Source organism: Lithobates pipiens, unplaced genomic scaffold (genome assembly GCF_037356315.1).
Source record: "Lithobates pipiens isolate NorthernLeopardFrog02 unplaced genomic scaffold, aLitPip1_a1.2 Scaffold_24, whole genome shotgun sequence".
NCBI classification, from domain to species: domain Eukaryota; kingdom Metazoa; phylum Chordata; class Amphibia; order Anura; family Ranidae; genus Lithobates; species Lithobates pipiens.
In genome coordinates, this window is record NW_027507786.1 from 22,341,796 (window position 1) to 22,359,598 (window position 17,803).

The 17,803-nt window shown below is 46.7% G+C and overlaps 1 protein-coding gene across 1 annotated transcript in view; it reads right to left on the bottom strand.

The window, feature by feature from the left end:
• Positions 1-17,803, bottom strand: part of SOX6 (SRY-box transcription factor 6) — a 416,902-nt gene that overhangs the window by 29,656 nt on the left and 369,443 nt on the right. Inside the window, 2 exon segments of the mRNA XM_077453685.1 lie at positions 12,442-12,492; positions 16,196-16,374. Coding sequence (XP_077309811.1) covers positions 12,442-12,492; positions 16,196-16,374 — 230 coding nt within the window.

A 17,803-nucleotide genomic window follows, 5' to 3' on the forward strand; every position in this document is an offset into this window, starting at 1 on the left:
TATATATTTTATTTATATATATATATATTATATAAATAAAATATAGATAGTGCCTATGAGTAGCACACAAAAAATATATATATATAATATGAATAGGACAAATAAATATTTGGCGCCTACTGGGGGAGAATATAATACAAAGTAACACACTGGGTAGGAGAAGACTAAGGAATGCTTGCAGTCTGATCACTGGGGGGAGGGGAGACTGAGGAAATGCTTCTTCCTGCCTGCAGTAGACTGATGACATCATCTCAGCCTAGGCACAGCCACTGGAGCTCCGAAATTACTTTTTCTGAGGCTGTTTAGTGTGATGTAATTTATTTATATACAGTATCTGACAAAAGTAAGTACACCCCTCAGTCACATGTGTGTAAATCTTTTCTTCTATCTTTTCATGTGACAACACTGAAGAAATGACACTTGTCTACAATGTAAAGTAGTGAGTGTACAGCTTGTATAACAGTGTAAATTTCCTGTCCCCTCAAAATAACTCAACACACAGCCATTAATGTCTAAACCGCTGGCCACAAAAGTCAGTACACCCCTAAGTGAAAATCTCCAAATTGGGTCCCAAAGTGTCAATATTTTGTGTGGCCGCCATTATTTTCCAGCACTGTCTTCACCCTCTTGGGCATGGAGGTCAGCAGAGCTTCACAGGTCACCACTGGAGTCCTCTTCCCCTCCCCCATGACAACATCACAGAGCTGGTAGATGTTGGAGACCTTCCCCTCCTCCACCTTCCCTCTGAGGATCCCCCACAGATGATCAATAGGGTTTAGGTCTGGAGACATGCTTGGCCAGTCCATCACCTTTACCCTCAGCTTCTTTAGCAAGGCAGTGGTGGTGTTGGAGGTGTGTTTGGGGGGGTTATCATGTTGGAATACTGCCCTGCGGTCCAGTCTCTGAAGGGAGGGGATCATGCTCTGCTTCAGTATGTCACAGTACATGTTGGCATTCATGGTCCCCTCAATGATCTGTAGCCCCCCAGTGCCGGCAGCACTCATGCAGCCCCAGACCATGACACCCCCACCACCATGCCTGACTGTAGACAAGACACACTTGTCTTTGTCCTCCTCACCTGGTTGCCCCCACACACGCCTGACACCATCTGACACCAAATACCTTTATCTTGGTCCCATCAGACCACAGGACATGGTTCCAGTAATCCATCTCCTTAGTCTGCTTGTCTTCAGCAAACTGTTTGTGGTCTTTCTTGTGCATCATTTTTAGAAGAGGCTTCCTTCTGGGATGACAGCCATGCAGACCAATTTGATGCAGTGTGCGGCGTATGGTCTGAGCACTGCCAGGCTGACCCCCCACCCCTACAACCTCTGCAGCAATGCTGGCAGCACTCATACGTCTATTTCCCAAAGACAACCTCTGGATATGACGCTGAGCACCTGACCTCAACTTCTTTGGTGGACCATGGCGAGGCCTGTTCTGAGGGGAACCTGTCCTGTTATACCGCTGTATGGTCTTGGCCACCGTGCTGCAGCTCAGTTTCAGGGTCTTGGCAATCTTCTTATAGCCTAGGCCATCTTTATGTAGAGCAACAATTCTTATATCAGATCCTCAGAGAGTTCTTTGCCATGAGGTGCCATGTTGGACATCCAGTGACCAGTATGAGAGAGTGAGAGCGATAACACCAAATTTAACACACCTGCTCCCCATTCACACCTGAGACCTTGTAACACTAACCAGTCACATGACACCGGGGAGGGGTGTACTGACTTTTGTTGCCAGCGGTTTAGACATTAATGGCTGTGTGTTGAGTTATTTTGAGGGGACAGGAAATTTACACTGTTATACAAGCTGTACACTCACTACTTTACATTGTAGACAAGTGTCATTTCTTCAGTGTTGTCACATGAAAAGATTTACACAAATGTCACTGAGGGGTGTACTTACTTTTGTGAGATACTGTGCATGTATATATATATATATTGCATTATTCATGTTTTGTATTATTTTATGTTGTTATTGTTTATTCCTGCAGACTTGTAAAGTTACTCTCTGGCTCCTCCCCTTTATACAGGGCCCATCTCTCCCCATAGAGGGGGCGTGGTTTAATGGTGATGTCTGTTAATTACAGAAGTCCTAAACCTGACAGCCCCCCCTCCCCTCCCCCCACATCGGCGCTCTTACATTACGCTGACACACAGCTCGCAGTCATACGGTGAGTCTATATTTCCAGAGCAGAGGAGGCTGCGGCCGCGCTGAAATAAAGACTGATTGTTCTGCTCTAAACACTATTTTTTGCTGCCAGAAAAGCCGGGTATTTTCTGCTGGAGCCGGTGCCCAGAGATGACTGATTGCACGCATCTTCTGTAAAACAATACGCCGGGCACACCCTCCCTGCAGGATTACCCGCCGCTGTGCCCATGTCACAAATTGCTTCAGCATGCTGCCTCGGCTCAAAATATCCCGCCGCTGGAATGGAAAACGGCCGAGCCAGATTATTGTTTCACATTTTTCCTTTTCTTTTTTTCTTTCTTTGCTTGTGAAAACCAACCCGGCAGGCTGAGGTATGTATGGGTGGGCGGTGAGGATCACGCTGAGGTATGTACGGGTGGGCGGTGAGGACCACGCTGAGGTATGTACGGGTGGGCGGTGAGGACCACGCTGAGGTATGTACGGGTGGGCGGTGAGGACCACGCTGAGGTATGTACGGGTGGGCGGTGAGGACCACGCTGTGGTATGTACAGGTGGGCGGCGAGGACCACGCTGAGGTATGTATGGGTGGGCGGCGTGGACCACGCTGAGGTATGTACGGGTGGGCGGCGAGGACCACGCTGAGGTATGTACGGGTGGGCGAGGACGACGCTGAGGTATGTAAGGGTGGGCAAGGACCACGCTGAGGTATGTAAGGGTGGGTGGCGAGGACCACGCTGAGGTATGTACGGGTGGGCGGCGAGGACCACGCTGAGGTATGTACGGGTGGGCGAGGACCACGCTGAGGTATGTAAGGGTGGGTGGCGAGGACCATGCTGAGGTATGTACGGGTGGGCGGCGAGGACCACGCTGAGGTATGCAAGGGTGGGCGAGGACCACGCTGAGGTATGTAAGGGTGGGTGGCGAGGACCACGCTGAGGTATGTACGGGTGGGCGAGGACCACGCTGAGGTATGTAAGGGTGGGTGGCGAGGACCACGCTGAGGTATGTACGGGTGGGCGGCGAGGACCACGCTGAGGTATGTAAGGGTGGGCGAGGACCACGCTGAGGTATGTAAGGGTGGGTGGCGAGGACCACGCTGAGGTATGTAAGGGGGGGCGGCGAGGACCACGCTGAGGTATGTAAGGGTGGGCGAGGACCACGCTGAGGTATGTAAGGGTGGGTGGCGAGGACCACGCTGAGGTATGTACGGGTGGGCGGCGAGGACCACGCTGAGGTATGTAAGGGTGGGCGGTGAGGACCACGCTTCTTTCACTTGTAAGGGCAGTGCTCCAACTATGATTTTCTAGCCTCAAGTCCGGGAGCTTTTAGCATACCGACCACTTACTGGGAGCGTAAATCATGGCAACATTAGCACCACGGAGGATGTGATGGACACTTTTATGGCCGCCTCCCCCCTGAAATAATTCATTGTTTTACTTTCCTCTCCATGCGAAGCCGGATAAAAAGCGGATGAGAATATACAGATTTATTGTCCTGAATTCTGAACCGTGTCCCTTATTTCTAAGTGATTGGATAGGCCACATTCTCAGTGATGTCATCGCTCTCTAGTGATTGGATAGGCTGCATTCTCAGTGATGTCACCGCTCTCTAGTGATTGGATAGGCTGCATTCTCAGTGATGTCACCGCTCTCTAGTGATTGGATAGTCATTCTCAGTGATGTCATCGCTCTCTAGTGATTGGATAGGCTGCATTCTCAGTGATGTCACCGCTCTCTAGTGATTGGATAGTCATTCTCAGTGATGTCATCGCTCTCTAGTGATTGGATAGGCCGCATTCTCAGTGATGTCTCTGCTCTCTAGTGATTGGATAGTCATTCTCAGTGATGTCACCGCTCTCTAGTGATTGGATAGTCATTCTCAGTGATGTCTCTGCTCTCTAGTGATTGGATAGTCATTCTCAGTGATGTCACTGGTGGATTAGCCTCCATCATTGCACACGGACTTCTTGTTTTTGTCTTTTATGAACAATTAGTCCAGTGATTGTCACAGATCACATCATACAATCAGTCCCTATGCTGTAGTAAAAGGCGTCTGCACTAATGATAATCCTCGGGGTTACTTTAGCTTCTTCATGAAAGCATCAAAGATCTTCGCCGCCACCGCCGCCCGTCTTTCCTATGAACAAACACAAATAGCGCCCGCTGTGCAAACTTTTCATCCCGCACAAAGCCGGCGTGCAATCATCAGAAGTTGAAGCGGAGGCATCGCACTTCCTTAATGTTTCCTCTGAAGCTTCCAGATAAAGGGAACTCGCCAGAACTTTTAAAAGTTTTTTGTCCACTGGAACTTTCCACCCGCGAACAAAGCCACAAGTTCTGAGAACCGGACAGTCAATGTGATCCATTCTGTGCAGTCCGGCCGAGGAGAAAGGACGCATTGTCTGCAGACAAACACTTATTGTAAGGCATTTTCCCTCTTTAATTTCTGTATGGCGGCGCAGCGAGGACACAGCGTGTGGCTGACAATGTGCGGAGACATGTGAGGCTCTCAGTATTCAGATCATCCAGCATATTGTAGATAAACAGATCCCGCTTTACTCAATGGCCTCCTGGAGCTTTGTGTGTCTCTTCATCTATTGTCATCGCACTTCATATAAATAGCCATCTACAGAAGAACGGTGACCTCTGCCAAGGCTGTAGATGGGATGCGCAATGCTGCACTGCCATTGTTTTACATTGTAATGGTGCGCGGACCATCACAGCCTTGCAGAATTATTATTATTTTTTTTATAGTTTTACAAAGTTAGGACAAAAGTCCATTGAGCCATAGATGGCCACCACCATGTCTGCCGCTGACCGGCCCTTCAATCGTTTTGTATAGTTCAATTTGAGAACTTTTTCTAATAGTGGCTTTTTTTTAGGTTGTTTGAGAAAATATAAAATAAACCTCTTATTAGATCAATATATCAAGAGATGTGCGTCTCACTCATGGCCAATCTGCAAGCTCATGTCTTCTGGTCTTGCTAAAGGCCATAATGCAAACGCCAAGGGGCCTGCAAAATTTTGATCCAATGAGTTATGATGACCCTCACCAGGACCTCGCTCTTCTCTTATGTCTAGGTGAGGTTCTGCTCGTGGCTGAGGTTCATCGCAAGATTTCATCCAATGAGTTATGGTGCCCCTCACCAGGACCTCACTCATCTCCTATGTCTAGGTGAGGTTCTGCTTGTGGCTGGGGTTCATAGCAAGGTTTGATCTAACTAGTCATGGTGCCACTCACAAAGACCTCATTTATCTCTTGTATCTAGCTGAGGTTCTGCTTGGGCTAAGGGACATTGTGAGGCTCGATTTGAGGAGTCATGGTGCCCCTCACCAGGACCTTATTCTTCTCTTGTGTCTAGGGTTCATCACAAGGTTTGATCCAAGGAGTCATGACCCTGGTGACCCTTATCCCCCCGTGTCTAGGTGAGGTTCTGCTTGTGGATGGGGTTCAGTGTTAAGTTTTATCTAAGCAGTCATGGTGACCCTTACCTGGACCTCTTTCTCCTCCTATGTCTAGTTGAGGTTCTGCTTGTGGCTGGGGCTCATCTGTGATTTCCTTGTTCCTCTAACCCATGGGTCTTCAAACTACGGCCCTCCAGTTGTTCAGGAACTACAATTCCCATCATGCCTAGTCATGTCTGTGAATGTCAGAGCTTTACAATGCCTCTTGGGATGTGTAGTTTCACAACAGCTGGAGGGCCGTCGTTTGAGGATCCCTGCTCTAACCTCATGAGAAGGGCCAGCACCACCAGCAGCAGCAGACATTTCTGGTCCAGCTGCCGTCATAAGGTGTCAAGGTAGTCCCCACGAGGACCTTATTCTTCTCCTACGTCTAGGTGAGGTTCTGGTTGTGGATCAGTTTCACCCCAAGATTCGATCTACGGAGTCATAGATAGTGACCCTCACCAGGACCTATTTCTCCCCCCATGTCCAGGAGAGGTTCTGCTTGTGGATAGGCATCATCTGTGCTCTCCCTGTTCCCCTACCCTTAAGAGAAGGGCCAGCACCACCACCATCAGATCGGCCAGACATTTCTGCTGTTCTGGTTTTCGCCGCGATTGCAGCACGTTTTATCGCACGACAATCCTGGCAGACCCGCGCCGCGATTTGAGGAGTCATTCAATTGAATGGCATAACAAATGCGAGTTCCGTGTTTTGTCATTCACACCCCGCATCTGCCCGCAATTGAAAACACTGTAGTGTGAATGCAGCCTAAGGTTCATATTCCCACTTACAGGAACCAATGGTGAGGGAGGAAACCCGAGTACCCAGAGAGAACCCTCACAAGCACGGGGTGAACATGCAAACTCCATGCAGATAGTGTCCTGGTTGGGATTTAAAGCAATGACCCCAGTGCTGCAAGGAGTGCTAACCCCTAAGCCCACCATGCTGCCCTATTTACTAATGATGTGAATTTTGGATCCTGGATGTTAAATGTTCGCACATCCAGACACGCTAAATTTGTTAATAAAATTGCCCCTTGCAGGGCAATTGATTATATCTATATTTTTATTAGCCGTTTGTGACATACAATTATCTGCTTCTCCTTTGCAATACTCTTTAATCAATGTGCTGCAATTGTGAAAATGGTCATCAAGGGGGATCGTTCTCACGCTATTTAGTAATTAACATTCCAGGATGTGATCATTATTGTGGTGATGGATCTCCTCTGGATCCCCCATTGCACACATTTGCCAGTGACTGACAAGCCAGTCTAAGGCAGCCGGGTCCTAACGGGGCGTTGGATGGATGGGTCCAGCAGAGGGCAGCACCGGCTGCAGTATCCACACAAGCATGGAGCACATTCCGGGGATGGAGGATCGGGATCGACGGACCAGCAGCTGCCAGTTGTCACAGGCAGGAGTGAAGTCACACCGCGGACACAATATAATACAGCGGGGTGCAATATATATATATATATATATATATATATATAGAATGTGCGACTATATATATATAGGCCACTATGGGGGGGGGGGGGGGCAAGAGGGTATTGTATTCACTATTTTATTATTAGTGTCAAACATTCCCCCTCCCTGCTGAGTCTGCAGACTTCCACTGATACACACCGCATGGCAACAAAAAAACAGACTTTGCGTTATAATCCGTACAAGAGACCGCTACAATGTGTGCGGGAACCGCAGAATTGGCGGGGGGGGGGTCACAGCCGCAAGATTCTACAACCTCTGATCTGTTGAGTATCTGAGAACACGCGTGCAGCCCGGAAAATCACAACTCCGCCTACTGCGCCTGGAAGATGACCCCCCCCATGACGCTGCGGTGACATCATCGATTTTTTTATTCTCTGAAATTTGTAACTAAAAATGGACAGAGAAGACATTTTATTCAGAGGAAAAAACGGAAAAATGTTCAGGGGATCCGTAGAATTGTGTATTGAGAAGAGCAACATGTTTTCCTCTGCAATGTCTATGAAATTGGAATGTACATTATATACCCCAATAGAGGGGGGTTGGGCTGCATCGCTTATAAAAGGCACTTGAGTAATTTGGAGGCCAGCCAATAGAGCGTGAGGAGGAGAGTTGGGGGATGGTACTGATACAATGTAACCAATATGTGGGGTGGGACTGAATGAAATTAGAGACAGCCAATAGAGTGTGAGGAGGAGGAGTATAGGGGGTTCGATTGGATACTTAAATTGATACAATTACAGATGCACCATTATATTGGCTGCCCAAAATTATCAGCCGAAAATAGGCCTATCTGCATTTTACTGATAGAAAAAAAAGGGAACGATAATCACATGCAATGCAGTGACTGCAATGCAAAATCGCCTCCTACTGACTTCAATATAAAATCCCGTCCTATTGACTGCAATGCAAAATCTGTCCCATTGATTGCAATGCAAAATCGCCTCCTATTGACTTCAATTGCAACATCACGTCCTATTGACTTCAATTGCAACATCACGTCCTATTGACTTCAATTGCAACATCACGTCCTATTGACTTCAATTGCAACATCACGTCCTATTGACTTCAATTGCAAAATCACGTCCTATTGACTTCAATTGCAACATCACGTCCTATTGACTTCAGTGCAAAATCTGTCTTCAATGCAAAAATGCCAGCCACATAAAAAGACAATTCACTTCCCCTTGACTTCAATGCAAAATCCCGTCCCATTGACTTCAATGCAAAATCCCGTCCCATTGACAGCAATGCAAAATCGGCAGCCACATAAAAAAAAAATTCACATCCTATTGACTTCAGTGCAAAAACACCAGCCAAATTAATTTAATAAAATAAAAAAATAAAAATGAAAAAACTGTCCATTTCGTGCATCCTGAATCTTCATTTTGGTGCACCACTAGGTACAATATATGTAATCGATACGGGGGGGGGGGGGTGGGGCTGAGGCTCTGGACACACCTTCGCAGGGTCTACAGCACATGCGTGTGTCGCATTCATGGCCGTCCTTCTATTTTAATAAGAAAATCACACAAAAGAACGGCATGACCCCTCCTCCTTTTCCACGCCGCGCCATACTTTGTTACCATGGATTTTGGTGCAGGCAGAAATTGCCCGCGCCGCGCTCCTTCCAATGAAATGCGCATATTCTGTGCGTTGCAGGAACACGGGCAATTCTTCGTGGGACAGAAGTGAACCCGAGTGCTAAAACCGACACAATGTAACAGATACGTGGGGGGGAGGGGCTGCGTGAAGCTGAGAACAGCCAATAGATAGTGAGATGGAGAACATGGAAGCAATCCTCCAATCTAATGAAAGCGGGGTGCAAGAGAGGGAGGAGCTACAGCTCAGTATAGGCGCCTGTCATTGAGGTAAAAGAGCGACTAGCCAATCAAATGCGATTGTTACATATTTCTAGGAAGGATACAAAGTAACAAGCAGAAGTGTGAGTGTGTATGTACAGTATATATATATATATATATACACACATTATATAATGTCTCTGATCGCAGCAGGAAAACAGGAGGACGCGCTGCGCTGCTTCAGATATATTTTCTATACACATTGGCCAATCAGATTCCTCTCTGTATATTTTGGTGTAAATTGGCGGACGCGCTCAGTGCGCCCCACAAAAGCTTTGCATTGCATTAGCAGCTGCCATGATCCTGTATGTATCTAGATGAATAGATCTCCTTCTAGGTAGCCCTTATCTGATACATTGTATAGGGAGATAAGAGCTTCTGGTTCTGTGGAATAGATCGGCGCGGACGACGGGGTGATTCTTGGAACATTTGCGCGGGTTTATTGTGCCGGCTTCCTGTGCAGCGTGGTTTTCCTTCACAAACATACAGTAAAAAACGATCAGAGAGGAAGTCAATTCATTTCTATAATCAGCTGTGGTCATCAGCGAGAAGAACCAAGAAAAACGTCTCCAGCGAATGGAAAATCACCGCAATACAGAAAACGAGCGACGCCCCCCCCCCCCCCCCCCACCCCAGAGGCTTCGTTCGTTGTGTCACCGCCGTCACCTCTGCCCGCCGCCTCTGACCGCTTCTCTGAGGTTTTGGTGGAGAAGGGGAACGCGGCGCGCCTTTTCAGTGATTCCCCTTCAAATGTTACAAGTTGTGCGAGGCGAAGATCATCGGGTGGGAAAGTTATCAGACCCCCTTCTTAATAAAGGGGCTCCTTTCTTAATATAGGAGATCCTTTTTGTTTTTAATCGGGGCTCCTTTTCTAATAGCAGGGCTCATTTCTTAAGACAGGGGGGCGGAGGGCTTCTTTAACATTGGAGATCATTTATTTAATGAGACTTCTTTACTAATATTGGGGCTCATTTTTGAATATTGGGGCTTCTTTTTCAATATTGAAGCTGTTTTCTTAATATTGGGTCTCCTTTATGAATATCAAGGCTTTTTTTTTTTTTTAATACTGGGGCTCATTTCCTAATGTTGGAGCTCCTTATTATTGGAACTCTCTTTTAAATATCAGGGCTCCATTCCTAATATCAAGGCTTCTTAATATTGGGTCTCTATTCATAATATGGGGGCTCCTTCTTAATATTGGGCCTTCTTTATAAATATCAGGGATCATTCTTTTTAAATATGAGGGCTCCTTTCTTAATATTGGAGCTCTTTTATAAATATCGGGGCTAATTTTTTTTAATATTGAGGCTCACTTCTTAATATGAGAGCTCTTTGATGTCAGCACTCCCTTCTTAATATCAAGGTTTGATTCTTAATATCGGGACTCCTTTCTTGATATTGGGGCTCCTTTTTGGAATATTAGGTCTTGATTTTAATATTGGGTCATCTTTATAAATATCAAAGCTCGTTTTTTTAATATTGGGACTCCTTTAATATTGGGGCTCCTTTCCTAATGTCAGAGCTCCTTATTATTGGAACTCTCTTTTAAATATCAGGGCTCCGTTCCTAATATCAAGGCTTCTTATTGGGGCTCTATCATAAAATGGGCCTTCTTTATGAATATCACGGCTCATTTTTTTAAAAAAATATGAGGGCTTCTTTCTTAATATTGGGGCTCTTTTATAAATATCAGGGCTCATTTTTTTTAAATATAAGAGCTCTTTAATATTAGCACTCCCTTCTTAATATCAAAGCTTAACTTCTAATATCAGGACTCCTTTCTTTGATATTGGGGCTTTATTTATAATACTGGGGCTCCTTTTTGAATATCAGGGCTTGATTTTTTTATATTGGGTCTCCTTTCTTAATAATGGATCTCTTATAAATATCAAGGATCATTTTTTTTTTTTTTAATATCGGGGCTCCTTAATATTGGAACTCCCTTGTTAATATCAAGGCTCCATTTTTAATACTGGGGCTCCTTTCTTAATATCGGGTCTCTATTCATAATATTCAGGCTTCTTCTTAATACTGGGTCTTTGTTCTGAATATTGGGGCTCCTTTATAAATATCAGGGCTCATTTTTTTTTAAATATTGGGCTAATTTCTCAACATGAGAGCTCCTTAATAATAGTACTCCCTTCTTAATATTAAAGATTCATTCTTAATATCGGGACTCCTTTCTTAATACCAGGACTCATTTTTTCCTATTGGGGCTCTGTTCATAATATTGGGGCTCCTTTATTAATACCGGGGCTCCTTTATTAATATTGGGGATCCTTTTGGATCAGGGCTTGATTTTAATATTGGGCCTCATTTCTTAATGTTCGATCCCCTTTAGAAATATCAATACTTATCTTTTAACATTGGGGCTCCTTTCCTAATATTGGGGCTCAGTTCCTAATGTCGGAGCTCCTTAATATTGGAACTCCCTTCTTAATGTTAAGGCTCCATTCATAATATTTGTGGCTCCTTTCCTAATATTGGGTCTTTATTCATAATACTGAGGCTTCTTCTTAATACTGGGTCTTTTTTATGAATATTGGGGCTCATTTCTTAATATCAGAGCTACTTAATATTGGCACTCTCTTCTTAATATAAAGGATCAATTCTTAATATCGGGGCTCCTTTCTTAATATTGGGACTCTGTTATTAATATTGGGGTCCTATTTTAAATTTTGGGGCTCTGTTCATAATATTGGGGCTCTATTATTAATATTGGGGCGCTGTTATTAATATTGGGGTCCAATTTAACATTTTGGGGCTCTATTCACAATTTTGGGGCTCTATTATTAATATTGGGGCTCTATTAATATCGGGGTCCTATTTTTAATTTTGGGGCTCTGTTCATAATATTGGGGCTCTGTTATTAATATTGGGGTCCAATTTAAAATTTTGGGGCTCTATTCACAATTTTGGGGCTCTATTATTAATATTGGGGCTCTATTAATATTGGGGTCCTATTTTAATTTTGGGGCACACTTCTTTAATATTGGGGCTCATTCTGAGCAGAAAACTTCAGACTTGGTCCGTATTAAAGATAAATAGGTAAATATGACGAAATGCTAACCCACCGGTCCATATCTGGGGCAGGAATATGGGTGGGGGTGGGGGAGGGGGTTATATCTCGGAGCCCTTATACCGGCAGCAGTTCACGAAGTACACAGAAGGAATGTTTCTGCTGTTACAATGTATCACCGAGTTCCCTCTGGGCGCCGCCATGCTAGTGCCCCGCTGCAGGGACAGCCCCGCCCCCCCTTGCAGTCATGTGACTTCTACATCCATAAAACATGCAAGCCGGCAGCCAGATAACGGCGTCTTTTGGTCCCGGCTGAGGCGGCACAAGGCAAAGCAACTGGGGTACACACAGAGAATCACATCAGGGGATGAGAATGGGGGGTGGGGGTGGGGGTTGGGGGCCAGAAGTGGCAGCTCAGGCGGAAGCTATGCCAACACACAAAAAAAAACTTTTTACAAGAGATAGGAGGGACTCACTGCGTGTAAACTTCTAACGCACATCCTTCCTGTGACGGCATCAAACAGCATCTGAAATACAGCAAAAAATCGGAGGGAGGCGTCAGAAGGGGCTCAGCGGCACAGCTTATTCTTAACCAACCTACAGGGGGCGCTAGAGGTGGGGCCTGGGATTGTGTACGAACACCAGAGTCTGATAATCGGTCACTAATCAGACTGGGTTGGGAGGTTAGGAGGGCAACCACCTGACTGGCGGCCCGGGAGGACTGAGACCATGGTCGAGAACCACAGATCTAGATCCTTCGCCCATCCCCCACCCACATATCAGAAGACCACCACCAATAACGGGCATGCCATGAACCCAACTCACCGCAGTGCGAACACGGATTTCAGTTCATTAAAGAGGAATAATCTTGGGGGTTTTTCTTTCTTTTTTTTTTTTGTTCTTTCTCGAATTATTATTTTTAATGGTATCTAGAAATGGCATCGAGTTATTTGTGTCGCGGTGGGCGGGGCCTGTCCTCCAACTACAGAGCGATCATGCGAGCCCAAACCACAATGCTGAAAGCACACGGCGGCAATCTGCTTCCCTATAAATCAAAAATAAACCGAGCACCCGGCTCCTCTAGAATTACAGATGGTAACAGATAATCATCTCCTTAATCTACTTTCTCACATTATCTCGCCTTGTTTCTGAAGAACGCCGGGGCCCTCCTCTGACGATTCGCACGGCGCACACACTTATCTTCCTGTACGGGGGGGGGCCACTGGCAGATACCAGATGTAAAGCTTCGCCACCCCCCCTGCCAACCTCCCCCCGCTCATTATTAGACGCGTCCATTTAATACCGCCACCCCCAAACTCCAGAAAGTCCTACTGCGTCACGCGGATTCTCAGATGGACGGTGAATTTGACCGCACATTCGCAAAAATAAAAAATTAAAAAAATCGCAACATAACCAATACAAATGTTCACCTCTGGAAGTCTTCGTTCATAAAACTGAGAATTCACATTTCCTCGAAATTTCAGTAAAAAATAAAAAAGCTTTGGGGAAATTTTAACGTTTTTGAAAAAGAATACATTGAAGTCAGCGGGCAAATTAACCGCTTGCCTACCGAGGCAACTTTAGATTTTTTTTTTTTTTTACTAAAATCTGCATACTTTTTTTTGCTAGAAATTACTGTAAAAAAAAAAAAAAAAAAAACTCAAAGTATGTGTATATGTTTTCTGAAAGCAGAGACCCTGGAGAATAAAATGGGGGTAGTTGCAGATTAAGTTTTTTTTTTTTTTTTTCAGTGGTGTTTAAGAGCTGTAAATGGCCTCTGGGGGTCCCTTTTACCTATACTGCCAAAAAAAAAAGAGGAAAATTGTCAGGTCACTGAGGGTCGGTTCACACAGGGGCGACCCGTCAGGCGACTTAGCCACCTGACAAGTCCCGCTCTATGCAATGGAACCGTTCTAATCGGAGCGACTCAAGTCGCTCCGACTTAGAAAAAGGTTCCTGTACGACTTTTGGGGCGACTTGCATTGGACTTCTATACAGAAGTCATTTCACAAGCTGCCGCTAAAGTCGGATCCCGGTCGCCTGAGGCAGTCGCGCTGCAAGTCGTGCCGCCTCAGTGTGAACGGGCTCTAAGGGTGGAAATGACTTTTCTTGACACACGTTGTATCTCTTTGTTGTTCTTTGTATCAATGTAAAGAAATGGGCGTGTCTGGAAAGTTTGCATCTCCAATCGCCATAATCCACCAATGACCAATGAATGACATCGCAATAACCTAACACTGATTGACAGATGGCGCTGTACAATACTCCGCTATGGACATCATGGAGTCATTAGGAGGGCTTGGAAACGCTCCAAAACATCTTCATCATAATAGAACAAGTCCAGTTATAGTGGAAGTAACCTCCCCCCCTCCCCTTTCGTTTTCAGCCAAGGAAGCCGCCATCTTTGTCTCTTTTTAATCTACAACTGTCATGGCACTGCACATGATCCGTTATGACACCAGCCAGTGCCGGGACAAGGTCATCCAGAGCCCAGGGCAAACATGCCAAACTGCACCCCCCGCCCCCAAGGTGTATGAGCATTAAGCGTCATCAAAAATCCCACCCTCCCAAAAACATTTTAGCATACCCCCCAAATTTCCCCTCCTAGAACAATATTCCCTGCTGCCCCCCAAATCCCCCTTTCCAACATAAATCCACTCCCCCCTATTTCCTTGTGGTGCCCCCCCACCTCACATGATACCACAGTGCCCAGGGCAGCCGTCCCTCCTACCCACCCCTTGTCCAGGCCCTGACACCAGCCATTGGATGGTTTGACAGTTTGGTTGAGAGCACAACCAATGGGAGTGTTACATTTCCGGCACGTGCCATGAATGAAATTGTTTTATGGTTGGGTTTACTTCCACTTTAAATGTGGGCAATTACTGCTACCCCCCGCCCCCCCCCCCCGGCATGTGCCCCGCATCTACCGTGGGCTTGTGGCTGTGAGCGCCCGCCACCGTTGTTCTCCGTCCACCAGCCTATAGCATTTTTGTGCCCTACCTGCAATTTCTAATCTAATCTACAGGCTGCCTGTGGATGGTGCATCATGCGGCTCCACCACCCCTTAGGGTTAGGTATGTTGTTAGAGGAGCCAGACAGACCACAAGATCTGAGGAGGTCACGCTCCATGCCGACAAAATTCTACTCAATGGTGAGTCATATACCACGGGCGGCCTTCATCCATTCCGTCAGAGGTGCCCGTGGGTCTGGAAGGAAGACGGAATATTGGGATCAGCGTTCTCATCGCACATCACCACTTCTGATTCACCCGTAGAAGAACATCCTCCCTGCTTGGCACAAGAATGGGAATGATTCTGTACCGCGCTGGTACCTCCCCCCCCCCCACACTCCTCGTTCAAGGTTCCACTCTTTGTTCAATCAGTAGGAGCACCAGGTGAGGTTAAGAGGGGGGGGGGGCAGGCCAGGCGTTCAGATCACACAATGGCTGTAAACTGAGATTCCGACAAAAGCAGAGCCTAACGAGACGTCGAAGGGATTCAGGTCGGGTCAAGAACAAGGCCAAGCACGGTTGTTGCCAGATATAATAATGTGACGTTCCCAGGGCCGTCTTTAAGGCAGGGCAAAGGGGGCAGCTGCCCTGGGCCCTGTCATTGTTGTGGGGCCCAAAGCAGCTGCCTCATACCTGCCAACTATCCCAGTTTAAATTCCTTTGTCCCTTGAAGTTTTAGTCCTGTGCTGTGTCCCGATATCTCAGTGTGAAGTGCTGCTACTAATGTTGCCCGACTCTGCCCTATTCTTTTGTACAAATGACTCACCTGCAGACCTGTATTTACATGTAAATGACCAGCATTCATGTGTAAATCGCTGCATCTGGCAGCATAAATATGTAAACAAAGGCCGCATTCATAAGTATATCATGCTCCCCTGCAGCGAGGAGATGATGTACTGTAACCTCTAGCAACCAATCATTCAGCAGTATTACTGTACAGTAATCTCTAGCAACCAATTAACAAGCAGAAATCATGTGCTATAACATCTAGCAACTAATCAGTGAGCCGTAATGTGTGCTGTAAACCTCTAGAAACCAGTCAGTGAGCGGTAATGATACACTGTAACCTCTAGCAACCAGTCAGTGAGCAGTAATGATACACTGTAACCTCTAGCAACCAGTCAGTGAGCGGTAATGATACACTGTAAGCTCTGGCAACCAATTGCAATTGCTGCCTGATCTGATACAGGAAACTGATTTTAGGCACACAGCAAGATTACCTTGTCACTCCGGCAGTTGTTCAGACCCAGATTGTTCAGCGGGATCTTCCCATCCATGCCGTGGGGTTGGTGCTGCTCCCGCTGTATCTGCTCCCTCATCTTCCTCGCCTCTTGTATGGCCTTCATGACCGTATCCTGGTCCCCGAACAGCGACGGAGAGTTCAGACTGGACAGGATATCTGCCGGGACAACAAACGGCATCAGCAAGCGCAAAAGCAATGTTACACTATATAGGACAGGAAGATGGGCGTCGCCCACGTCAACCAATCCAGTGGCAAAAAAATAGGAAAGGTATAAGGGAATGCTACAAAATAAATTCCTTTATTCTAGATTTAGATATATTATATGGACTGGATGGAATTATGTCTTTTTATTTATTTTTTCAACCAGACTAACAATGTAACCATTAGATCTTACATGGTGAGTCCCCTCTGAAAATGTAAATTAAAAGGAATTTTGACAATTTCATCAGAGAGCTCTCTGTATAGAGCCCCTCTATAGGCTGCATTCCCCACCCCTTGTGTCTCTCAGACTCCAGTGTGTCAGATTCCTCACCCCTATGAAGGGCGCTCTGTTTTGCTGCTCAGGCCGGGAAAGTGATTCAGCTCATACCGAGGAATCATTTTTGGATGCGGAAAGGATAAAAATAGAATGAGTTGTGTTTATCAGAGGCCGACCAACAATCTGCCCTTTATTGTATGAAAGGATAGCCGTGCTTGTCTACAACCCCTTCCCTGCCTTGTCTACAACCCCTTCCCTGCCTTGTCTACAACCCCTTCCCTGCCTTGTCTACGGCCCTCTCCGTGCCTTGCCTATGGCCCTCTCCCTGCCTTCTCTATGGCTCTTTTCCCTGCCTCATCTCTGGCCCTCTTCTTGCCTCATCTACAGCCCTCTCTCTGCCTTGCTTACGGCTCTCTCCCTGCCTCATCTACAGCCCTCTCCTTGCCTCGATTACATCTCTCTCATCTATGGCCCTCTCCTTACCTCACCAACGACCCTTTGTCTGCCTTGTCTATGACCCACTCTATGCCTCCTCTCTAACCCTCTCCTTCCCTTGCCTACGGCCCTTTCTCTACGGCCTTCTCCTTGCCTTGTCTATGACCATCTCCCTGCCTGGTCTACAACCTTTCTCTGCCTTGTCTACGGCCCTCTCTTTGCCTCATCTACGGCCCTCTCTTTGCCTCGTCTACGGCCCTTTCTGTCTCGTCTACGGCCCTCTCTTTGCCTCGTCTACGGCCCTCTCTTTGCCTCGTCTACGGCCCTCTCTTTGCCTCGTCTACGGCCCTCTCTTTGCCTCGTCTACGGCCCTCTCTTTGCCTCGTCTACGGCCCTTTCTGTCTCGTCTACGGCCCTCTCTTTGCCTCGTCTACGGCCCTCTCTTTGCCTCGTCTACGGCCCTCTCTTTGCCTCGTCTACGGCCCTCTCTTTGCCTCGTCTACGGCCCTTTCTGTCTCGTCTACGGCCCTCTCTTTGCCTCGTCTACGGCCCTCTCTTTGCCTCGTCTACGGCCCTCTCTTTGCCTCGTCTACGGCCCTCTCTTTGCCTCGTCTACGGCCCTCTCTTTGCCTCGTCTACGGCCCTCTCTGTCTCGTCTACGGCCCTCTCTTT